This window comes from Cucurbita maxima, unplaced genomic scaffold (assembly GCF_002738345.1).
Source record: "Cucurbita maxima cultivar Rimu unplaced genomic scaffold, Cmax_1.0 Cma_Scf00038, whole genome shotgun sequence".
Lineage (NCBI taxonomy): Eukaryota > Viridiplantae > Streptophyta > Magnoliopsida > Cucurbitales > Cucurbitaceae > Cucurbita > Cucurbita maxima.
This window is the reverse complement of record NW_019272054.1, coordinates 2,005,962-2,023,680: the sequence shown is the minus strand read 5'-3', so window position 1 is coordinate 2,023,680 and position 17,719 is coordinate 2,005,962. Positions and strand designations below refer to the sequence as shown.

Sequence of the window (17,719 nt, the reverse complement as noted above, 5' to 3'; positions counted from 1 at the left end):
GCTAGTTTTTTTAAATTCTGGAGTACAATTTGAATAAATTAAATAATATAAATATTCGGAAATGAATTTAAATATGAAAAATACATATTATGATAAATGAGGCATTGCATTGCAGAGGTGCCTGCCTACGCATCAGAGGGTGCAATCCAGTGCCTACCATTCACAAAACTCTTGACAAGAAATGGATGGGCCTCTTCAAACTCCAATTCCCTGGCCCATGATACTCCCTTTACTTTACTTGCTCCTGGGCCCCAGCACTTGTATACTCCAAAAAATACAGTCCTGCACCACCCTAAAAGTAAGTATACATAAACAATAAACTTTCAAAATTGCCAAATTGGGCCCAAGATCATAGATCGATGGATAAGCCCAGCCCAGCCCAGCCCAGCCCATATTAGAGAAAAGAAGCGGGATCATGGGCCGTTGGGGCACACAAAAGAGATTGAGAAGAGATTTTACTGGTTTTTGTTGCTGGTGTGGTCCCAGTCATCCCATCCACCATGGGCCACCACGTCATCGAAGTATGTATACGCGTAGACGATTCTGGAGTACTGGCCCATAGCCCGGCCCACGTATATCGGTCCAGAACCGGTCACCTTGCATCGGACGAAAGCGAACCCGGTCTTCTCGTTAGGCGAGTTTCTATCTTGGGCCGCTATGGAACCGAACCGGGTGGCGATCGAGTGCAGCTCGCAATCCTAAGGCATGAAACGTTGCCGTTTAATGGTTTTGTTATAATTTTAAAAGCCTTAAATTATACATGAAATTAAAAAAAAAAAAAAAAAAAAACTTTCCATTTTAAGTATGTAGAAAAGCTAATTATTTTGCAACGATTAGGAATAATTTAATTTTTATGTAAATAATAAAAATAAAATAATGTAATTAAAAAGAAAAATTAAGAAAGGGAATTAAAATTAGATTACCTTATACATGGAACGCCCGTTTCCAAAAATGAAGTCTATGGAGCCTTCGATGTAGCATTCTTTGAAGTAATGGCGGCCGGCGTCGTCACAGAGGGTGTCCTGTGCGCCGTAGAATCCACACCCGGAAAAGTAGGCCTTGTCACCGGAAATACGAAACGCCGCTGCCTGCCACCCTTGCATTCCGGGCATCGGCGCCGGTGCCGTATTCTGCCGTCACGTGAACCACATATCAAATACCCATTAAATAATAATAATTATTTTTTTAATTTTACGAAAATAAATGGTAGAAATATGTAGGACAAGTAAGCTCACGGGCAGGGAAGTGTAAAGTGTTGGTGATACTTGTTATTACCTTGAAGCTGATGTTTCGGGCAGAGAAGTAATTAGCAAAAACTGTGACAGAAGCTGTTCTGTAAGTACGCAGCTGCTGCCCGCTGGGACCACGGTCACCTGCTCTGTCGTGCCATTCTATCACCGTCGTCTCTTTTCCCCCTCCTTCAAATGTTATGTACGGCTTCTTCGCCGGCACCACCACCTTCTCCCTGCAAATTTCCATTCCCAAAAAAAAACTTAATTAAAAAGCCTTAATAATACCTATAATCCCTCAAACTTAAAAGCTTTTGAGTTTATTGTATAATTTGCAGCACGGGTCTAGCTCAATTAATCAAGATATTGCCTACCAAATTATAAAACTCGACAACTCAATTGATCAAGACATAGGCTATAGAGTTATATAATTTGACGCAGGTTTAGCTCAATTGATCAAGACATCGTCTATCGAATTATATAATTCGATGATGTGGGTTAGCTCAATTGATCAAGATATCGCCTACCGAGTTATATAACTCGACGACCCAAGTCTAGCTCAACTGATCAAAACATCGTCTATCTAATTATATAACTCGACGACCTGCGTCTAGCTCAATTTTTCAAGACATTGCCTACCGAGTTATATAACTCAACGACATGAGTCTAGCTCAATTTTTCAAGACATCACCTATTGAGTCATATAACTCAACGACATGGGTCTAGCACAATTTTTCAGGACATCACCTATTGAGTTATATAACTCAACGACACGGGTCTAGCTCAATTTTTCAAGACATCGCCAACCGAGTTATATAACTCAACGACACGGGTCAAACTCAATTTTTCAAGACATCGCCAACCGAGTTATATAACTTGACTGACACGGGTCTAGCTTAATTGATCAAGACATTGCTTATAGTGTTATATAACTCGACGACATGAGTCTAGTTGAATTTATGTAAGACATCGATGAAGATATTGGTTATGGGGTTAGAAAAAGAGGGAAAGATTTGATAGGTAAAGGCGTGTGGGGAAAGTTAGAAAAAAAAGAGGGAAGGATTTATACGTAAAGGGGAAGTGAAGAAAAAAATGAATGAAATGGGAAAATGATGAGTGTTTATAATGAATTTTGGGTTTCTTGTGAAGGAAAGAAAACAAAAAAAAAAAAAAAAAAAAAAAAAAAAAAAAAAAAAAAAAAAAAAAAAAAAAAAAAAAAAAAAAAAAAAAAAAAAAAAAAAAAAAAAAAAGAGGCATTACACGTAATAACCAGGGCTGATTCGGATGAGGGTGTTGACGGTATTGTAATCGGGGACTGCATCCACGGCGGCTTGGACGGAGACGAACTCGCCGGAGATGCCTTTGACGTCCACTTTGATAAGGCGGTGGCCGGTGTGTCCGACCCAGTGGTGGCGGTGGTGCTTGGCGGCGGCTAGGAGAAAGAAAGCCGGAACGGAAATGAAGAAGAAGAAGAATGAGGTAAGGGAGAATGCCATTTTAGAGAGAGAGAGAGAGAGGTTTGGGGAATTTGAGAATGTTCTGCAAATCTATATATAAGGGAGATGATGTTTGGATTATTTTCGCTAATTAAAATAAATAAATAAATATATTTTTTCGGTCCAAAAATTAAAAAGAAATGTTTTTATTTATTTATTTGGGTTTGCTTATAACGGTCATTTGATCGGGTTACACTTACAACTACGGCAGTGGCATTTTGGTAATATCCGCTGTTGATTGAGGTTGTTTTTGGGAATTTATAGAGAGAGAGAGTAACGTTTTTTCCCGGGGAAGAGTGTCTGATTGAGCTAATTAAAATTAGTCCGTTTGAAAATTATTTTAAGCTATAATACAAAAAAATAAAATAAAATAAAAATTACCCAAATATTGTGATTCGCGTAGAAATTCATGAAAATTTTACGTTGGTACGTCATTTTAAATCTTAATTCTAGTTTAATATAGTTCACACATATATGAACGGAAAATTTAAAAATAGTGAATAAATAAAGTATATAAAAACGACAATTTAACGAGAAAAAACTAATAAAAATTTAACAAAGGGTTAAATTACTTTAATAATCATCAATTTAGTAAATAGCTAATTAAAATAGTTGAATTAAAAAAGTATTAAAATTTCATAATATTTTCTAGAGAAAGGAAAAATAAGATCATATGACTGTGTCTCCCCACCACTAATCCCAATTATGTTGATTGGTTTGGTTGAAAATTTTACTTTTTTACTTCTAAATCTGATTTTAATTCAGATAATTATATTTCATAATATTTAACATTCATTTTTTTAATATTTACGGTAATAATTAAATATCAATAACGATTAGAAATGTCTATTTAACTTGAGGTGGAGAACTTACGAAAGAGAACAGTTTCCATTTACAAAGAAATGTTATTGGCTAAGTAGAGACAGAAACGACTAAAAGCTAATTTAAAAAGTATATATTACATTTTTAGTCACTAAACTTTTAGTATAGTTTTCATTAGGTCTCTAAATTATAAAATAATTAATGATATTTAGTTTTCCAATTAACTTTTAATTAATCAATTAAAAATAATTATAATATAATAAAAATTAATAAAATAACAGCATAAAAATATAAGAGACTTTGAAACATAACGACCCGAACTCATTTTCAACCTACCAGAACTAAAATAAAAAATAAAAAAAATAATAAAATTTTAATTAAACTTTAAATTATATAATGATTTAGTTTATTGTTATTGGTGGAATGTGTAAAAAGTAGAAATGTATTTAATTTGAAGATTGCCCATACGGAAACAGAACGGAATGTCAGAGAATATAAAATAATTACCTTTTTATTTTTTATATTTATGGAACCCTCTAGAAGTTAACCAATTATAATATGAATGCCTCTAAAATTTTGTTAAAATTACAAATTTAGCATCAATTTATCTTTAAAAGGTACAAAATGTTTTATAGTTTCATAACTTTTTTAAGTTATTAATATATTTTAAACGTTTTTGAATCAATTCATCCAATAAGATATCAAATTAAAAAAGTTTGAGAATTAAGTTTAAAATTATGGAGATATGAAATCCAAGAAATACATGCTAATTATTAATATTTCTTTTTGGACCAACCGGAATTAGACTATGATCTGAACCATTCGAAAAATTTCACAACTTAATCTAATTAACTCTCTTTTTTTGGATTGGTTGTCAGATTGTTTTTTTAATTACTTAAAAAATTATACTTATTTACAATATATTTTAAATATCTATCTGTCACTCCACATAGCTAATATTGATTACAAATATTAATTTTTTTAGAAGTATAATGGGATTGGATTGGTGGATTGGATTGGATTGTTACACTGTTTTCGAGTTAGTCGGATTAATATAATCCAAAACGGTAAAAAAAAATTAGTAAATTCAACAAAATTTTTTATTTAAAAAAATTATAACAAAAATCAATATTAATTAATTTTCAAAAGCAAGATTAATAAGTTAATAATAATAATAATATTGAAACCCATAATGCTCAAACGGTTACATTATGAGTGTGACCCCACTAGCTCCAATCATGGCATTCAATCATGGGGCCCACTGTTTTTATTTATTTATTTTCCTTATTTCCCTTATTTTCTCCGATTACCAAGGAAAAAATAAAAAAACATATAACGGCGGACATATTCTCCCTTCCAAATTTGTCTTATTTTAGAATTAAAAAATTCAAATTCTTTTATTGTAATATATTTAAATATAATGTAGATGAAATTATAAATTTAAATTTTGAACTTGTCTTTTAAGTTTTTAAAATTATCTTTCTTTTTTTTTTTTTTTTAATTATTTGAGCTTATTAATATTTTTTAAAATTTATAAATAGTTTAAACCAATAAACTAAATTTTTTTGGTTCATACAATTATTAGATACAAAATTATATATTTAAAAATATATTAAACTAAAGATTAAAAACCTCAAAATTGGATATGGGAATTTAAATCTGATTCTTCGAGTAGTGTCAATGAGCTAGGTTTATATCGATATATTTTTTTTTTCCCTCACATATGATATAATATTGGACATTCTTGGCTCAAACAAGACACTCTAAACATGTGAAAGAAAGGAATTCAAATTTTAACCTATTAGTCGAGGATATCATATGAGACACTCTAAAAATGTCAAAAGATCACCCAATGCACAATGACATCATATAAGAGTCAACTTAATTCATACCTCTTCAACATATTACCATTTTGATCCATTTCAAAAATTTCTTCAGTCACCATTTTGTCATCCGTTTCAGATCAAGAGCCAAAAGCTTCGTTGTATTACAAAAAAGAATGTTGTACGTCGAGTTCACCCGTTGATGGATCGAAGGATGCTTCGATGACAGCAGAGCAGCATTCGACGCCATCAGCGGAGCCTCGAGCTCCAACTGTCACGGGGTTGGCAAGAAGCTTAACTCCTTGTTTCCAGTATCTCTTATCTGAATCAGTTCATGATGAAATGAGAAGCATTTTAAAGTAAGTATCAATTTTCTTTAAGTTTCTTTGAATGATATCCATTTTTGTTATCAAATGAGACGTTCAGACCAAGGGTGAAGGCAATACCTGGGCCTGTGGATATGACAATGGAGCTCTTTGAATCCATAACCCAATCAATCCACAGTGCAATTCCATGACATATTCCAGCCTTGCTTACCTTAACCTGAAAGAGAAACATCAATGTTCATTATATAGATCAAGTATGGCCTCAACTTGTATGTTTATTTGTGAGATCCCACATCGGTTGGAGAGGGGAACCAAAGCATTCCTTATAAGGGTGTAAAACATCTCCCTAGCAGACGTGTAACAACCCAGATCCACCGCTAGCAGATATTGTCCTCTAAAGGCTTTCTCTTTCGGGCTTTCCCTCAAGACTTTAAAACGCGTCTTCTAGGGGAAGGTTTCCACACCCTTATAAAAGGTTTTTTTTTCTCCTCCCCAACCAATGTGGGATCAAAAGACGCGTTTTAGAACCTTGAAGGTAAAGCCCAAAAGAGAAAGGCCAAAGAGGACAACATTGTTAGCGGTGGGCTTGGACTGTTATAAATGGTATCCCAGACACCAAGCGGTGTGCCAGCGAGAACGCTGGCCCCCAAGAGGGGTGAATTGTGAGATCCCACATCGGTTGGAGAGGGGAACGAGACATTTCTTATAAGGGTGTAAAAACTTCTCCCTATAAGACGCGTTTTAGAACCTTGAAGATAAAACCCGAAAGGGAAAGGCTAAAGAGGACAATATTTGTTAGTAGTGGGCTTGGGCTGTTATAAATGGTATCAGAGCCAGACAACAGACGGTGTGCCAGCGAGAATGCTAGCCCTCAAGAGGGGTGAATTGTGAGATCCCACATCAGTTGGAGAAGGGAACAAAGCATTCCTTACAAGGATGTGGAATCCTCTCCCTAATAGATGTGCTTTAGAAACCGTGAGACTACCAGCGATACGTCGAGTTAAAACAGATAATATCTACTAGCGGTGGACTTATAGACGGTCAGTTGAAACTGCCTAGTCTACTAGATCTTGAGGAAGCTTTCCCCTACTCTAAAACTCACTTTATAAGAGACCACAAGAATTTTCCAGGCAAGCTGGGGAATGAAAAAATTGCATTACCTGGCTTTTCCCACTACAGGGGCTTATTGGTTTTGAGAAATCGAACTTCATCACTGTAAATATCTCACTGAGTTCCTGAAAGTTTTCAAGACAGTGGCACCCAATCAGTATCATTGACATTCTTACACTGTTCAAGAAAGCTTTATTTGTTTACGTTTTAAACAAGTTGATTTTATATTCAAGGATTACCTCATATTCTCCACACTGCCAAATGTAAAAAGCCAGGCATGGGCCTTCTTGTCCTTCAGGTAACTCACCACAAGCTCCTAAAGTGTCATTTGTAACAGAGTGATCAAAGCCTTCGATTGTTCTCAATCGACGACGGCTGCTCCATAGATCCTTGAAACGACATTGAACGAGTATACTAAGAACTTCCATTGAATAACAAAGATAAGAACTTCCACTGAATAACAAAGACGAGTTCAGTGGATCATGTACTTTCAAGGTAAGAGAGAGATCTTACCGGCAATGACATGAAACAAGCTCGCAATATGCCTTTACTTGGCATTATTAGCGCATCATCAGATAGGACCGAATCGAGCATCGTTCGCTCCTTCCTGGAATATCAATTTAAAGAAGTTAAACACTATACTTATTTGACTGAAGTCACACCGAAAGAAACAAAACCCTCCCATAGGAGATGTTCAGGAGCTAGAGCCTCTTAGGATTATGAGATCTACTCGAGTCATCCTGAGTAGATGGGTTGATTCAAGTTAGATCCAATGTAGATCCAACTTGACAGATATAAGAATTTGACTGATATAAGCATTCAAACATGAAATTTGGATCCTAAAATCGTTGAATCGAGTAAAAACTATCATAAAGAAACCATCTGCACAACATTGCCAATAAGAATAGACTGCAATTCTGAGCAAAGTTCTTACCAAAACCGCAGGTTGTGCCATGGGAGTGCATTGTCATTACCATAGTAGAATGGTTCACTGATAAGCAAGTCAACCTAAAGATTGAACAAAAGTTGATAAGAAGAAAGGCTCAACATTCTACAAGTTAAAACTAAAGCAGTGATTACTCTATAACATATTTAAATTACGATGAACTTTCCAATAAAGAGAAGCATGCATCATGATATGGAAGGGGGAAAACGAATGCAAAAGCGAGTCAGTAAATACACGACCTTTTTCTCAAACGTATCGTGGACGGTCAAGCACGACTTCCTCTTTTCAATAACTTTTATACTATCCATAGAGATACCGTTGGCATACGAAACAGCCTGCAAATACTTGGCACCCTTTTCGCGAATGCCCGGGAACAGTGATAATACAAGCGTTTGTTTCGAAAGGCAAGCAACCATAAGTGTTAAGAAAACACTATCATCTGCAATCATGCATGCAGAGGGAGATCTTCCTTGCAACTACAAAGATTTCAAAGATGACGATAACAATGAGGTTTTGCAGATAGTAGAGTTCAATTATAAAGAAGTATGTGAGCATAATGTACAAATGATGTGATATGTTGTAATAGTCCAAGCCCATCACTAGCAGATATTGTCCTCTTTGGGTTTTCTCTTCCGGACTTCCCCTCAAGGCTTTAAAACACGGGAGAGGTTTCCACACCCTTGCAAGGGATGCTTCATTCCCCTCTCCAACCAATGTGGGATCTCACAACCTACCTTTTTGGGGGCCAGCGTCCTCGCTAGCACACCGGTGCTTGGCTCTGATACCATTTGTAACAACCTAAGCCCACCGCTAGCAGATATTGTCCTCTTTGGGCTTTCCTTCCGAGTTTCCCCTTAAGATTTTAAAACGCGTCGACTAGGGAGAAGTTTCCACACTCTTATAAGGAATGCTTCGTTCCCCTCTCCAACCAACGTGGGATATCACATATGTGCTTAAGAAATAGGGAGAAAATTGGGATCAGGGAGAAGGGAATCATACTGCATTTGTTATTGCCGTTAACATTGCCAGCCTCCATTCTCTATCTCCATAGACTGCAATTCTCTCTGGTGGCAATATGAGTTTAAAATTCTCAGCATTGTCGCCATGCTGCAAAGCCTCACCTCTTGGGATTTGAGCTTTCAGATGATATGAGAAGGTAGTTTCATCATGAGAAGCACAAATATGAACTTGTTCATCCTTGGATATTGACATACCATTGTTTGGAATAAACCAAACACACTGTTTCCAATGGTCACACCAGTCATCAGTTCCTGTTGAAATATGGAACAAGCTTAATCACTCTGTCAATCTTTGAGAAACAAACCATGTTTCTTGTCAGATTGTGTAACGCCCTAATTTTTGCCCCTAATTTTCTTTCCCTAAATGCATGCTTTAAATACATATGCAGAAATGCTTTAAAAATAAATCCATAGACTTACATGTTCAATTCAAAACAAGAATTAAAATCACATAGTTTTTGGAACATAAAACAAATTGCATTAAAAATATCAAACAACTACTAATTAAATTCAATGCTACCGCCCTATCATGATCTATCTTGACTTCCATGGCCTTTTCAGTATTCACCGTCATCCGTACATGGGAGCTTTAACTTTACCTGAAAAAATATAAGGGTGGCACGTGTCTTGAGTATTTTATGAAATACTTAGTAAGTCACCCTACTAATGGTATTAGGGCCAGACACCGAGCGATGTGCCAGTGAGAAGGTTGAGCCCCAAAGAGAGGTGGACAAGAGGCGGTGTGCCAACAAGGACGTTGGGCCCCAAAGGGGGTGGATTGTGAGATCTCACATCGGCTGGGGAGGAGAACAAAACATTCTTTATAAGGGTGTGGAAACCTCTCCCTAGACGCGTTTTAAAAACATTGAGGGAAAGCCCGAAAGAGAAAGCCCAAAGAGTACAATATCTGTTAGTGGTGAGCTTGGGCCGTTACAGATTGTCTACTGTAATTCAGTTAGATTGAGATGTGAGATTTGAAATACTGTGGACGAAAAGCACCTAATAGTAAAATGTCCCGCTGGTTTGAAAAAGAAAGGTCCCACTATTGACCATTCAATTTGAAACCCTTATATGGATATATATAAACTAAAAGGCAGAAATTTACAATTTTACTCCCTTTTGAACTTTTTAAACCCCGCCCCATATCAATGCTTGCCGTCAGACATAGATTTTACACATAAATGAATGAACACTTCATGCCAATATTAACCATTTGCATTATTAACAAAAAGAAGTCTATGATTTTGGGCCATAGCAGAAAAAAATGGCAGTCATACCAAAGGAAAATGTGTCTAATGACTCGTCTACGACTCACCTATGTTGAAAGGTGGGGATATCCATTTCGGGGCAGTGGAATAGAAGACGGTTCCCTCACGATCGAGCTGCAGCATCCACCTGCAGACACATAATAGAAATTAGTCACAGTTCGGCAGAAAATAACTAAGAACAATGAAGTGGGTTACCATGACACTAAAGCATGAACTCTACCACCGTCAGTTGCTTTGATATGCAACTCCTTTTCAGCACGACTCTCTGGACGTTTCCAAAAATCAAATTCAAAAACCCTGAAGGGTTCTGAGAGCTGGATGAACCCTGAAACAAATAGTAATAAAAACACTTGAAGATTATGAGAACCAGGTCAAAATTTTTGGTCATTACCAGCTTCACTTCTTTGGCAATTGCATCACAATGCATTGGATATTGCTGTGGCTTAACACATATGATAGGATCCATCCCTTCTGGAACGAGATGGATGGCATCACATGCTTTTGCTTCATTGTTATATAAATCATGAAGCTTCCATAAGTATGTGCTTTCAACCAGCTGAAAAGGAAATAAACAAAGAGATTCTTAAACCTTTTGGATTAGAAACTAGTTCTCACTTTCACTATTGTATTACAGCTTTATCAAATTATTACAAATTTGTAGTGTATTCAATCACAGCACATGAATGCATGCAGTCGACTGAGATATATCTGAAATCTGGATATTATCACTTTAGTTCTAGTATAGTGAAACACTTATCATTTGTAACGGGCCAAGCCCACTACTAGTATATACTGTCCTCTTTGGATTTTCTCTTTCGAGCTTCCCCTCAAGGTTTTGCAACGCGTCTGCTAGGGAGAAGTTTTCACACCCTTATAAAGAATGCTTCGTTCTCCTCCCCAATCGATGCGGGATCTCACAATCCACCCCCCTCGGGGCCCAGCGTCCTTGTTGGCACACCGCCTCGTGTCCACCCGCTTTGGGGCTCAGCCTCCTCGCTGGCACATCGCCCAGTGTCTGGTTTTGATACCATTTGTAACAGCCCAAGCCCACCGCTAGCAGATATTGTCCTCTTTGGGCTTTCCCTTTCGGGTTTTCCCTCAAGGTTTTTAAAACACGTCTACTAGGGAGAGGTTCCACACCCTTATAAAGAATGCTTTGTTCCCCTCCCCAACCGAGGTGGGAGATCTCACATCATCATTGTTCAAGGAAACTGCAAATGTAGAAGAATGCAAGTTCCATACTACAAAATTTGATCTATAACACTATGAAGTTAAGAAAAAGAAAAAAGAAACTTCCATGCACAAATAATATGAAAGGTTTTGAAGCAATTGAAGGGCTTTCTAAATACCTGGCCGTATATGGTTGCTTTATACGGCACAGTCAAGGGATTTTCCACTAAAAGCTTGTCATGTGCATGTTGTAACGTCGGTATAAGCCCCTCGCCTAACAGTTCTGAGTCCAAAATCTCACTAACCTTCAATTAATTGGCAGACTCAATCATTGAAAAGAAAGAAGAAAGTTGCTATTCGAATGTAAATGATACTCACAAGGGCATCAGCTCGAGAAATGATATCAGAATCAAACTGGAGTTCATCAGAGCGTTTGTTAATAACTTTTACTTTCCTTTCCATCCCATTAAGACGCAAGACTTTCTTCATTAACTTCACCATTGGAAGATAGGATTCACAAGCCGTAACCATTCCCATGGAATCACCCACGGCAGAGTCCATTGCCCGTGCAGCCATCATTGATAGCAAACCAGTTCCAGCACTGGAAAAAATTGATTAACCACGACGTCAGTAAACCTATAAAGATCAGTGGCAGTCTCTTACCAAATGAATGAACTGCAAACCACAATTCATAAAAGATAACAAAATTTGATCAAAAAATGCACAAGCACACAAGAATATAAACAGCAAATTCAATCGGATGACCATCTTCTTTTCATCGACTTCAAAGCAAGAAGGCTCAAAACAGGACTAAAAAAATACCCAATATCAAGAACACGGCAAGGTTTGGATATAGTCTTATCAATGGCTTCGCGAAACGCTCTGTTTCTAGTGGCATCATTAAGCATATCCAAATATGAAGTTGTCGCCAAAATGGGTTTCTGGGTATTCTCTGAAACTCCGTCAACCTCTTCTTCTATGACTACCCACTCCGAGTTACCCGTAAGTGGATCAAATTTTAGCTGGAAAAGGCGCTGAGTTGACGCGGAACTCATAGCTCGAGTTGCAGAGAACTTCAAGGGATTGAACGATTGAGGGTTCAGAGTAAAAGGGCTTGTGGGGAAGAGATAAAGAATGCGAAACAAGGATCTGGGTACTAGAGAAATAGACATGAGAGGCCGAGGGATATGAAGATCATGATCATTTGGGAATTTGGCTGCAGAAGCGGCGCCCAAGTTAACTAAGAATTATATACTTTAAAATAATAAATAACATAAAACTAATTAAAGTTCACATTTTTTGCTATTACGCAAAAAAAATACTATTAATCATTCATTTCATCCTAATTAATCCTACTTAATTTAAGCAAATCCATTTCACGCGGGTGCCATAATACCCAATCAAGAAGCACCGCTGCAAATTGGGAAATTGGTCGGAGAAGTTCGTGAAAAAAATGGCAGCAACAGCTTCATCTTGCATTTTCTGCCAGCGAGCTTCTAATTCTACCGCCAATAACCTTCTTCATTTTGTCTGCTCCTTTCGTTTCTCTATGTTTCTTCTTCTCTTATACCGGCGATTGAATGAAGGGTCTCTGATTAAATATATGGGTTCTGCAGGATGAGAGAGTTGTTGCGTTCGAAGATGTAAACCCTTCTGCCGTCAGGTATTTTTCTAACATTTGATTCAGTTTTGCAATCGACATGGGGCATCTGAAATACTTATGTGTTGATTTCATTTTCATTTCTGGCATTTCATCAGCTTCATTAGACAAAATTCATCGATTGTTGTATACCCAGTTGCTTGACATTCAATGGGCAATGCATATCTAAACCTGGATATCTAAACCTCGAATGTGTGAGCAAAAGTACTGCAAAATGTAGATTTATCGTTTACAATGAACATTCTTGGATGTGATTATGAATTGAAGTCCTTGATAACAAAATACCTTTGTGACTAGCCATCTCGAAGGCACTGTGCCGGTTTGGAATCACAAACCTCGATAATGGTATGATATTGTACATTTTGAGTACAAGCTCTATGGCTTTACTTTTGGTTTCCCTAAAAGGTCTCGTATCAATGGAGATGTATTCCTTACTTATAAATCCATGACCAATCATTTAATTATCTGACGTGGGACTCCTCTTCCTCATGGCCTCTGTAAGTCCACTAAGTATGGAAATCGATTTCCATTATGCATTTCAGAGAGTCTAGAAGGAGATATGTGCACAACTTACTAAGAAACAAAGAGATAGTGGGTTATTGTCAATCTTTGGACTGTCATTTTTCATTTGTTCATGTTCCTTCAGCTAAGAATCATCTGCATGAAATCCGCTATCTCTTTCCTTTCTACTGTTCTTCTTACTAGTAATTATGTTGACATGGATACAAGACACTCTTACACTGAGCTACCACTTTATAGGCATTACTTGGTAATTCCCAAGGACCACATTCCCACAGTTAGGAATCTCCAGAGAAGAGCTGAAGATTACTCACTCGGTAATGTAACCTTTGGTGATTGCAATTCATATATTTTTTTGTTTAAAGAAAGGGAAAGGAGGAGGCAATGGGATGGGGAAGCATGTCCTTAAAAAGCAAGAGGTTTAGTTACATGTTATAACTTTATCAAACATATTGGTATCTTTTGTCTGTATTACCATATTCTCATTCTCGAAAACCTGCATGAAGATTAGTAGCGGCATAATGCTAAGAGTGACCGTGACACCCCAAGGTCGCTTGCTGCTTAGGCACCTAGATTAGAGGGTCGTTACCATTTGTAATAGTCCAACCCCACCGCTTGCAGATAAGTTTTTAAAATGTGTCTGCTAGGGAGAGGTTTTCATACCCTTATAAAGTATGCTCCGTTCTCCTCCCCTACCTATGTGAGATCTTATACTCGTCTTCTAAAACAAGGGAAATTTTTAGATATGTAGTCAGCTTTCTAATTTCTTATAATGACTTTGCTCATGGCTGTCTTGATTATTTATGTCAGTAAGTCACATGTTAGAGGTGGGGCAGACACTTCTATCCCAAGATTCCCCTCAATTAAAGCACAGGTAATCTGATAATCCTCCTCTAAGCCTTTTACGTTGCAAGTCTTCAGCAGGAAAAACGGTGTTTATATTTTACTACTCATGCATGAAAGTGCTAAAGCAGGATGAAACTAATGAAAACATGGGCTTCCATGAACTAACACAATCTATCAATCCTGTCATTTGTTTGGTTTACAATATTGTACATTGGACTAGTTTGTGCCTGTGACTTATTATTGAGCAACTTATGAAATTTTTTATTAACTATTCGAGTAACAGCCCAAACCTACCGTTAATAGATATTGTCTTCTTTGGGCTTTCCCTTTCATGCTTCCCCTCAAGGTTTTTAAAACGCGACTGCTAGGAAGAGGTTTCCACACCCTTATAAAGAATGCTTCGTTCTACTCCCCAACCAATGTTGGATCTCACAATCCAAACCCATTCGGAGCCCAACGTCATTACTGACACTCGTTTCTCTTTTCTTCAATCGATGTGAGTCCCCCCAATCCATCCTTCTTCGGGGCTCAGCGTCCTTGCTGGCACACCGCCTCGTGTCTACTCCTTTCAAGGCTTAGCCTCCTCGCTGGCACATTGCCCAGTGTTTGCCTCTGATACCATTTGTAACAGTCCAAGCCCACCGCTAGTAGATATTGTTCTGTTTGGGGTTTCCCTTTTATGCTTCCAACTCAAGGTTTTTAAAATGAGTCTGCTAGGGAGAGGTTTTCACACACTTATAAAAAATAATTCATTCTCCTCTCCAATCGACGTGGAATCTCACAATTTGCATTGGTTGATGGCAATGCATTGTGAACCGTTTTATTAGTGTGAGAAATCCGATCACCTAAAAAGCTACTTTAGGGACACATAGTACATGGTAGCAGTTTAGTTCTTTCTTGTGAGGTGGAGTAAGTGATGTATTATGTACTGTAGTTGTGAATTCCTTAGTTGTACTACAAACTTCGTCCAATGCGAAAGGATATCCTGCCCATTGAGCTTCATTTGCTAGATGTCATGAAGGAGAGGGACACCCTTTCGGTTGAGCAGAACGGATGCAGGATAGATACTTGAAGATAGTTGCAGTAATTTTTTAAATTTTTATTAAGACTATCTTTTGGTCAATGGTATTTCCCAATTGATTTCTGCTAAAGAACCAAGTGTGGTTAATGATCTTGTAACAATCTAAGTCCACCGCTAGCCGATATTGTTTTCTTTGGGCTTTCCCTTTCTGACTTGATCTCAAGATTCTTAAAACGCGTCTGCTAGGGAGAGGTTTTCACACCCTTATATAGAATGTCTGATGTGGAATCTCACAATCCACCCCCTTCGAGCTCAACATCCTCACTGACATTCGTTCCCTTCTCCAATCGACGTGGGACCCTCTAATCCACCCCCTTTGGGTCCCAGCATCCTTGCTAACACACCGCCTCATGTCCATCCCCCTTCGGGGCTCAGCCTCCTCACTGACACATTGCTCAATGTCTGGCTCTGATACAATTTTTACCGCCGAATCTCACTGCTAGTAGATATTGTCCTTTTTGGATTTCCTTTCAAGGTTTTTAAAACGCGTTTTCTAGGGAGAGGTTTCCACACCCTTATAAAGAATGTTTCGTTCTCCTCTCCAATCGATGTAGGATCTCATACTCCACTCCCCTTTGGGGCCCAGCACCCCTCTCCAACTGATGTGAGATCTCACAATCCACCCCCTTTAGGGCCCAACGCCCCTCTCCAACCGATGTGAGATCTCACAAAAATGAACCAAAGTTAAAGTACAGTACATTAGCATTTAAAGCCTTCATTTTATGAACGAAATGCTTTGTTCCTTACAAAAGAAGTACTAAATGTTGCTAGTTTTTCTGATTTCAACTCTACTTTTAGGTCTTATCTTTCATTTTAGAGCAGCACGATACACTAAACTGATGCTTTTCTTTTCTTTTTCTGAAAGATTTGGCTTCCATCAGCCCCCAATGAACAGTGTCAATCACCTACACCTCCATTGTTTTGCACTTCCTTACACTCCCAGGTAACCAGTTTCTCAGCTTTCACATTATCAACATATGCTTGGATATTGCTTCAAGAAATGCAAACAATATGGTTCTGAACCGAAACGGGGGCGTAAACAGGTGGAAGTTTGCAAAATACATATCATTGGGATCGATCGGATTCATCGAAGCTGAGAAGTTGTTGGAGAAAATAAAGCCTTAACTCACACACCAGATCACTTCAGCAGCAGTCAGTATGTGTTCTTTATTATTGTTCAATGCTATGAACAGCAGAAATGTTTGATATCTCTAACCAAAGTTGAGGCATCCATCTGATATGAGTCTATTTCTTCATTGAATCAAAGTTTGTGTGTCAATTTCTACAGGAATTGCTGTTTTTAGTATAGAAAGGCTTTGTTTTTGGTTTATTATTTTAATGGAATGTGAAGAAAAAGATGAACGTTTAAAATTGCTCATATTTTGTCTATGTACACCTAATTGAGTTGGGGCGGGTTGAGACAAGTTAAATAATGAACCCAACCCAACTCAATCCCAAGATATTTGGGTTGGGTTAGTTTAGGTTAATCGAGTTATTTATTTAATTTTTTTATTTTTAATAAAATTAAAATGCTAATTTATAAAATATTTGTTTATTTATTTTCAAATGATGAACGAAGAATAAGAACTCAATTTTAATAAATATTTTGAAATAATTTATGGAGATAAATAAAATTAAAAGAAGTATATGAGTATCATTAAAAAAATAAAAAATGAAAAATAAAATAAATTAGAGTGAGTTTAATTAAATTCAAACTCATTTTAAATATAATATTTATAAAAAAATAATTGTACACTCGCATTACTTTTTTTTTTTTATAAAAATCATCAACCATTAATTGATTTGCCAATTTTATTATATATATATATATTTCACAAAATAGGTAATTTAAATAATTTTAGAAATGAATTAAATGTCATGAAATAATTCACATCAAATTCATTTACTTAAACAAATTTACAATTAAATAAACCTTTATTTTAACTGTATTTGCAGCATTAAAGTCCTAAAGAGAAGGCTGAATGGGCCGACAAGAAAGCCCACGGAGCAGGCAGAAGGGCCCATGGGCCCAACGGCCCAATAAAGGAAAGAGTTACTGGGGATGGGCGGCACGTGTTTTGCTTCACCCTCCCTTGGCCGCAGCACGTTCGCCATTGTTGCTCCTCTCTTTAATCGATCGGTTCGGGAAACTTGCTCGCAAGCAAACTCATTTCCAGATTCTTTTTCTCTCTTCAATTTCATCTTCCTCTCTTGTTCCTGGTTCAATCTTCCAAGAATGAGTACGGGAGAACTCCTCAGCATCGAACCTCTCGAGCTCAAGTTTCCCTGTGAGTTCATCTTCTTTTGGTGGTGGGGTGGACTGATTTCTTGTTGCGGATCTGTAATATTTTGAGGGATCGTTCTTTTTTTTTTTTTTTTTTTGTGCTTAATTTTAGTTGTAGTT

At 37.2% G+C, this 17,719-nt stretch overlaps 4 protein-coding genes across 5 annotated transcripts in view; 2 read left to right on the top strand and 2 right to left on the bottom strand.

Annotated features, from left to right (window-relative positions):
- Positions 1-21: 21 nt before the first annotated feature.
- Positions 22-2,815, bottom strand: LOC111468960 (probable pectinesterase 68). The gene is made up of 5 exons (XM_023114132.1): positions 2,490-2,815; positions 1,276-1,465; positions 924-1,130; positions 460-698; positions 22-282 (listed from the first exon to the last, which is right to left on the bottom strand). Exons 1-5 carry the CDS (start codon positions 2,723-2,725, stop codon positions 126-128), a joined length of 1,029 nt encoding a protein of 342 aa, XP_022969900.1. The 5' UTR covers positions 2,726-2,815; the 3' UTR covers positions 22-125.
- A 2,604-nt stretch (positions 2,816-5,419) lies between these two features.
- Positions 5,420-12,623, bottom strand: LOC111468834 (protein arginine N-methyltransferase 1.6). 2 transcript variants are annotated; one of them, XM_023113951.1, is made up of 15 exons: positions 12,606-12,623; positions 11,975-12,425; positions 11,588-11,810; positions 11,389-11,514; positions 10,431-10,595; positions 10,235-10,353; positions 10,087-10,166; positions 8,752-9,023; positions 7,992-8,228; positions 7,741-7,814; positions 7,320-7,413; positions 7,046-7,195; positions 6,857-6,931; positions 5,817-5,913; positions 5,420-5,692 (listed from the first exon to the last, which is right to left on the bottom strand). In XM_023113951.1, the coding sequence occupies exons 2-15, from the start codon at positions 12,379-12,381 to the stop codon at positions 5,535-5,537; spliced, it is 2,277 nt and encodes a 758-aa protein (XP_022969719.1). In that variant the 5' UTR covers positions 12,382-12,425; positions 12,606-12,623; the 3' UTR covers positions 5,420-5,534. The 2 variants fall into 2 exon arrangements, with proteins under 2 accessions (XP_022969719.1, XP_022969720.1); XM_023113952.1 differs by having other exon boundaries at positions 12,032-12,425.
- On the top strand, positions 12,572-16,577 carry LOC111468838 (bifunctional adenosine 5'-phosphosulfate phosphorylase/adenylylsulfatase HINT4). The gene is made up of 6 exons (XM_023113960.1): positions 12,572-12,737; positions 12,826-12,872; positions 13,629-13,705; positions 14,199-14,262; positions 16,181-16,258; positions 16,359-16,577. Exons 1-6 carry the CDS (start codon positions 12,663-12,665, stop codon positions 16,438-16,440), a joined length of 423 nt encoding a protein of 140 aa, XP_022969728.1. The 5' UTR covers positions 12,572-12,662; the 3' UTR covers positions 16,441-16,577.
- Positions 16,578-17,362: 785 nt separating this feature from the next.
- Positions 17,363-17,719, top strand: part of LOC111468836 (vesicle-associated protein 1-2-like) — a 3,800-nt gene continuing 3,443 nt past the window's right edge. The window contains exon 1 of the mRNA XM_023113955.1: positions 17,363-17,603. Coding sequence (XP_022969723.1) covers positions 17,378-17,603 — 226 coding nt within the window. The 5' untranslated portion in view covers positions 17,363-17,377. The remainder of the gene's footprint in view (positions 17,604-17,719) is intronic.